Genomic DNA, 6922 nt, shown 5'->3' on the forward strand with positions numbered 1-6922 from the left:
TTACTGAGTCCCTACTGTACGGAAAGGCACAAACTCTGAGGACATACAAGTGAGTGAAGGGTGTGCAGCATGGGGACTCAGTGCACGAAACGGCTATGTGTAAGGATTGTCCTTACTGCAGAGACTCACGTACTTTGGCCTGAGTTTTGACTGCTTTAGGCATTCCTGGAAACAGTTATACTTGGACCAGAACTGCAAGATTTTTTCCTCTTCAGCAGGAAAACTGATGTTTTCTGGAACCTGTTGAACCATTCTGTTGCTGCAAGAGAAATCAGATTTGCTACAGTCATGGCAATTCCTAATCTAGAAATAGGCTAATAAATTATTAAAGTGCATATGCACATGACCATCCATACTGTGTACACAGTGTGCTCTTTTAAAGAATTCAAGTCAACTGGTTTTTAGGGTATTTAAAGGCATATAACCACCACCATTATCTATTTCAGAATATTTTGAATTTTCCCCACAACCTCATTCTCTCTATTACATTCTCTCTAGTTCAGCCTGTGGCAACTAATCTTGTTAATTCTGCAATAATCTGTCTATTTATATTTTATATAAGACAAGATGTTCAACCTGGGTTGTGGCTGCTCATGTCTTTAATCCTAGCACTTGGAAGGTAGAGGCAGGTGGATCTCTGGGCCAACTTGCTCTACACAGTGAGTTCCAGGACAGCCAAGGCTATACAGAGAAACCCTGTCTTGAAAAACAAAAACAAAAATCTACCACCACCACCAACAATAACAACAAACCCTGAAAAATTCCCCATGAATTATCTACATGTGGTTCTACTTAGTTCTGAAGGGTCAGGCATGCTGTAAGACACATTCTCATCCCATACAGCTCTGCCACATTTATCAACTCATCAGCTTGCACATTCGAACTCACTTGCCTTCTTGGCTAGTTTCTAAGGCTGTTACGAACATTAAGGTCAAACTTCTATAGGGACATGTTTTCTTTCTTCTTGTGTATATGGCTAGCTATGAGTAGAATTCGTGGGTCATGTAACTCAGTTTGTAACTTTCTGAGGAACCGCCCCCGGTACTGCACCACTCACATCCCACCAGCAACAAATGAGGTGCCCACTCTCTGTACCCTCCTCATCACTCCACACTAACTTCAGAGCAGAGCTACCTTGCAGAGCACAAAGTGGCAAGGATATCTTTTCACAAGCTTCTCTGTCCATGTATATCACCTGAAGATTAATGTTCATTATCCTTTTGCCCTCTTTGAGTTGGACTAACTTTTCATGGGTGAATTTCACAAATTCTAAATTCTGGATACAGTCCTTCTCTGTCTGGGGAGTTGTCTTGGTGTCTGACTTTAGGTACTGGTGCTTGTAGGTGACAGAGGGATGTCTTACCTCAATTACTTCTTGTGCAAGATGGCTTTATGTCAACTTGACACAAGCTAAAGTTATTTGAGAGAAAGGGAGCTCAGTTAAGAAACCGCTTCTATAAGATCAGGTATAGGCAGGTCTGTAGGGCATTTTCTTAATTCGTGATTGATGGGGGAGGACGCAGCCCATTGCGGGTGGTGCCATCCCTAGGCTGGTGGTCCTAGGTTCCATTAGAAAGCAGGCTGAGCAAACCATGGGGAGCAAGCCAGTAAGCAGCACCCCTTCATAGCCTCTGCGTCAGCTCCTGCCTCCCTCCTAGACCCTTCTCTGTTTGAGTTCCTGTCTCAGCTTCCTTCAGTGATGAACTATAAGTCAAATAAACCCTTTTGTTTGTTTCTTTCTTTTTTTTGGTCATGCTATTTTGTCAAAGCAACAGAAACCCAAACCAAGACCCTTCGCCTTTATTCTTCTTTTATATTTTTAAAACCTTAGGCCAGGCTCAGTGGTTCATACCTTTACTCCAGTTGAAGGCCAAGCCTGATCTATATACTTTGTTTCAAGCCAGACAGAACTATACACCGGGACCCTGTCTCAGAACAAACAAAAACCCTGCTTTATTATTAATACGCATAATGTGTGTGCGAATTCTCACTTAAATTCTAAACAAGCTGGTGACCAGATTTTCAAGCCAAAATTCAATTAGAAGGGGACAGGATTGCTAATGATGAAAGAGAAGAGAAGACTGAAACCTATGTCCTCAGGAATCCCAGCAGCCGAGCGTGACTGATCTGGGTGAGAAGGCCTACATGTCTCAACCAGAGGCATGTTTGTGACCAAATAACAAAAAGGACATGTTTCTTAAATGTTCGTTAATTTTTCATATTCAAGTATCTCTTGATTGTTTTATAGAAAAACAAAACAGGTGGGACCTTGACTTAAAATAGCCCTTTTCAATCAGAACACAGAATTAAACACAGCTGAAAAGCTCCGGATGTTCGGGATCGGCCGTTACTTCAGCATTCAGCCTTTCAGAGATGGAAAGAGGTTTCTGCAGTTACTGACTTACCAAGGTCCTCAGGTTCTGCGAATAAGAGGCTGGTAAGAGATTGTTAGGCATCTACGCATTCATTTTGCCACTTCTAATCTACTGTTCTTGTCTCTGGGAGCCATCAGAGATGCAGACTCATCAGGGGTTAGAACGTGCGCTTTATTCAGATCCCGAGGAGAGGCTCCTGCAGAACACACTTGGAACACTATCATCCAGTGTCCGACTACTAGGATTCAGGGATTTCTACCCCAACCTCTGTTAAGCACATGAGATCTAAACTTTGTGGGAAGTGAGAGGAGAGCTTTTATTGGACTTGCTATGTGGCTTCTGCTGTTCTCCAAAGACTGAAAACTGCAGTGTTCTCGCAAAGACAAAGGCAGGGTACAACAGCACAGACTGTTCAAGGAAGGACAATGTACCAATGACCGGGCTATGGCAGCTGCTGAGAAGAAACAGCTCCCATGCATAAATCACAGGGTTTTTTCTAGCCCATTGTATCCACTGGAGAACTGTACCAGCACAACAGCCTCCAGCAACCACAGGGCGGTGGGGGTTAGGCATGGGTGGAAAAGGTCTGGCAATACTGCCAGGTTATGCACAGAAAGCCACCATCTTCCTTCCACGCACAATCCAGGCCTTTCGTCCTTATTCTGTAACTCCTTTGGGACATTTTTAGCCTCGGCTTCCTCTTCAGATTTCATTTCCTTTCTGAAGCAGTCCCAATATATTTCAGGGTGGTTTTGAACTCCCCAGGTAGCTGGGGATAACTCCAACCTTCTGATCTGCTGGTCTCTACCTCCTGAAATTTTTGTTTTTTTCTTGTTATTTGTTTGGGGGAGAGTTCAGACACCTTCAGCTTCCTAAGGCTTGGGATCAAAGGTGTATACTACAGTTTTCCAGCTCACAAGTGTGGTGCTTCTGAGGGCCTGGGGCTTGAACCCAGAACTTCATGCACGAAAGGCAGGCACTCCATCTGCTGACCACATCCTTACATGTCCACTTAGCTACTTCTACACTATTTCCACCAACTTCCACTTATGATGACCTCAACTTATCTTGAGAAAGTATCCCACAACACATGGGCACTGCTGCTTATATGGGCACACTCCTAACATACCATCACTTGGGAGGCAGAGGCAGGATGACAATTTGAAGCCAGGCTAGACTCCATGGGAGAGACATATATCTCCATCTTACTTTCTACACCTGACTTATCTCTTAACTCAGCTAAAGGGTTCCACTATGCATCTCACGCTCTCTAATGTGCATAGGTATTATCTGCATGCTGTGTTTTATGTACCATGTGTGTACTGTGTTCCACAGCGTGGCATTTCATTGTCACTCAGGGTGTATTTCACAGTAAGGAACAACAACAACACCCACAAACCAGTCCAACAGAAGCATCCCTCCACATCCACAGAATATTGGATTCAGGATCTGTTGAAATACCCAAACATAGGCATGCTCACATCTCTTATAAATATAGTGTTAGCATATAATTTACATTAATCTGCCCCTGTATTTTAACTAATCTTTATATCACTTACCATTCAAATCCTAGATACACAATTGCTATACTATATTGCTTAGGAAATAATGACCAAAACCCAAAGTACTTTGTATATGTACAGTACATGTCACCACCACAGTCCTAACACATAGCATGACCACTGGTTGGTTGGAACACCAGGTGCTGAACTAGTAGGTAGAGAAGTCCAACGCTGTATTTTCTACCTATACACTGAGAAACAAAAGAGCAAGTCTTGGACACACCAAATTGTATTATGTGAGTTTTTCAATGATTTTTGCTTATTTCCCTAACACACTAAAAATGAGAGCAACAAATTCATTAGATTGGAAACCAAGTTACACTCTCACATACCCCTCATGCACACATCCTAAGCCAAAATGACAACAATGACCCCCTCATCTTCTGTCCTGACAGGATGGGTTCATACAAACTTTTGAGAATAATCTCTGCCCGCCTTCAGTCCAAGCCTATAGACCTTGATATGGCATCTCTTCTGGGCCTCCAACCGTGAGCATAAACTGCATTACCAGATTCTATGAGCCCAGACCAAGCGTGCAACACATAACCTACCTTGGTACGCGAATCCTGGTACAGTTGAGAGAAGCCCAGAATCCAGAAAGGTTCCCAGGTTAGTTCTTTTCAACACCTAACTTGGCAGTGACCTCAACTACCTTCCCATCTTCTCCCGGATACTCTATCACCCTGTGCCCCTGCATTCTCAAACCCCTTGCTCATAAGGAACCAAGGTCCCATTAAGTGACTGGGGTACTTCTAAGGATCTCAGTCCTCCACCCAATGAGTCAGACCAGAATCTGTGCGCAGCTCTGAGTTCTGCAATGTTACTTACTCTCTCTCTCCACGAAATAGCTCTGTATAAATAGCTCTGTGCCCGCAGCTCACGCACGGCGGAAAGCGGCGTGCTCCTTTGTCACCTCCTGGTGCTGTGTAGAAATTGTTACACGGGCGGACCTCGCTCTGAAGCCCAGAAGGGCGGAGGGTGCGGCTCACCAGAGAACCCCGAGGGGAGCTCTCTCAGGTTTGCAGCCTGGACCCACGTTCCGCGTCTGGAGGTGATGCAATACTGACAGCCCTTCGGCTCTGTCCAATCACCGTGTGCCATACAACACCCACAAACAACATGTGTGGCGATTGGTCCGTGCATAACTGCAGGGCAGGACGGGAGCAAGCATCACTGCTGCAAAGGAAGAAGGCACTCAGAAACCCTGACAGGGAACGGTGGTGGTTACTCACCTGCTCAGTTTTTTGCCTACACCAGGTAGCTCCGTTCCCAAATCTTGGCCCTATGAACGAGAGACACCCATTCGTCTTGGCTCCTTATGTCTCTATTCTTTCTTTTTAAAGATTTATTTATTATGTACACTGTCTCCTGCCTTTATAAATGCCTTGTAGGCCAGAAGAAGGCGCCAGATCTCATTTTAGATAATCGTGAGCCACCGTGTGAAAGATGGGGATGGAATTCAGGACCTCTGGAAGGGCAGCCAGTGTTCCTAATCTCTGAGCCGTCTCTCTAGCCCAGTATACTTAAATATATGTCAATATATGTGGGTATTATTAAACATATCTGAGTATATTTAATATCTGGACATTTGACACTATATAAAAATAGTTTAGACTCAGGTTTCATATGTCCCCTGCTGGATCCGGAACTCCTAAACAGCCAAGGAATGACCTTGAACTTCAGATCTTCCTGCCTCCAGCTCAAGGTGCTGGAAGTATAGAAATGTCCTGTCACGCCTGGTTTTATGTGGTGCACCATAACCACACACTCTGCCAGCTGAGTTAGATTCCCAGCTGTGATAACATCTAAAATTTATGCTACAAATGAAACTTCTGACAGTGACTCCCATAATTTCTTTGGGAATAGTACAAATTAACCTGGAGACTGTTCACCTTGTGGTAAATGGCAAGGGAAAAGAGTGGCAACAATCTGAACTCTTTATTGAATGGCATTTAGAATAGTTCTATTCATTTACAAAATTTGCAGCATTATTATTATTTATTAATCTACTTACTACCCTATAAGTAGATTTGTTCTAGATCTGGTCTAGAACAAATGAGGTTGACCCAATCTATGAAAGAAAGTTTTGGCCTTGGTAAGTTGAGTGCTCATTTTATTCATTAGTGACAGAAAACAAACAAAAACCAGATTTGAAGTAGAAAGCTTAGCGAGTTTTATTACATTTTGATAACCATTGAGTATTTATTCATCAGTTCTAGACCCTACTGGGTCAAAAATTAGATGCAGTGTTTGCCCATGCTCTTTGCATCAATTGAATAAGAATCTTTATTAATTAGAAATATTTTGTTTTTAAGTTTTGCATTTTTTAAACTGCCAATTGGTTAACCTCATGTCTGTCCTCTGTTCAGAGTGCAGATCTAGAGCAAAGGAAAAGGAATCTATGGGCAGTGTAGACTGGAACAGACTGTTTAAAAACTGAATAAAAAACACTACTGTTGGGAGGTAAAGGAGCAGTTTATAGAAAATAGGTAATTAAAATTCCATGGTTATGTGGTTGTGTGATGGTGACATGCCTTTAGTTCCAACTCTTGGGAGACAGAGTCAGGCATACCTCTAAGTTTGAGACCAGCCTGGTCTACAGAGCCAGTTCCAGAAAAGCCAGGGCTGCACAGAGAAACCAAAAAAAAAAAAAAAAAAAAAAAAAAAAAAAAAAAACCAAAATCCTGGAAGATGTTGGCTGTGGTCAAAATAATACTACTTGGATTCAAGAGTAATTTTTTTAAGGAGCAAGTCAGGTAGAACTGGCTGGGAATATAGTTCAGTGATAGAGTACCTGTCAAGTCTTCAGAAACCCCAAACAAGGCAGCAAATGCAAGTAGTCAAGAGTGTAATATTGACTACTGGAAGAAGCTGTTCATGTTACATCTCATAACAGAGAACTTCGGATGGAGTAGGCCACTTATAAATGCTTTGAAATGGAGTCCATGGCAGATTTAAGCATGAACACAAGCTCTTTGGTTTTCC

General features: G+C 42.9%; 1 protein-coding gene across 1 annotated transcript in view; it reads right to left on the reverse strand.

Moving 5' to 3' along the window:
• Positions 1-4975, reverse strand: part of IARS1 (isoleucyl-tRNA synthetase 1) — a 42763-nt gene extending 37788 nt beyond the window's left edge. The window contains exons 1-2 of the mRNA XM_080918837.1: positions 4766-4975; positions 134-259 (exon numbers count right to left, since the gene is read on the reverse strand). Of these exons, the coding sequence (XP_080774963.1) occupies positions 134-252 (119 nt within the window). The 5' untranslated portion in view covers positions 253-259; positions 4766-4975. The remainder of the gene's footprint in view (positions 1-133; positions 260-4765) is intronic.
• Between the last annotated feature and the right edge of the window lie 1947 nt (positions 4976-6922).

Source organism: Micromys minutus (assembly GCF_963924665.1).
Source record: "Micromys minutus genome assembly, chromosome: 1".
In the NCBI taxonomy this organism is placed as follows: Eukaryota; Metazoa; Chordata; class Mammalia; order Rodentia; family Muridae; genus Micromys; species Micromys minutus.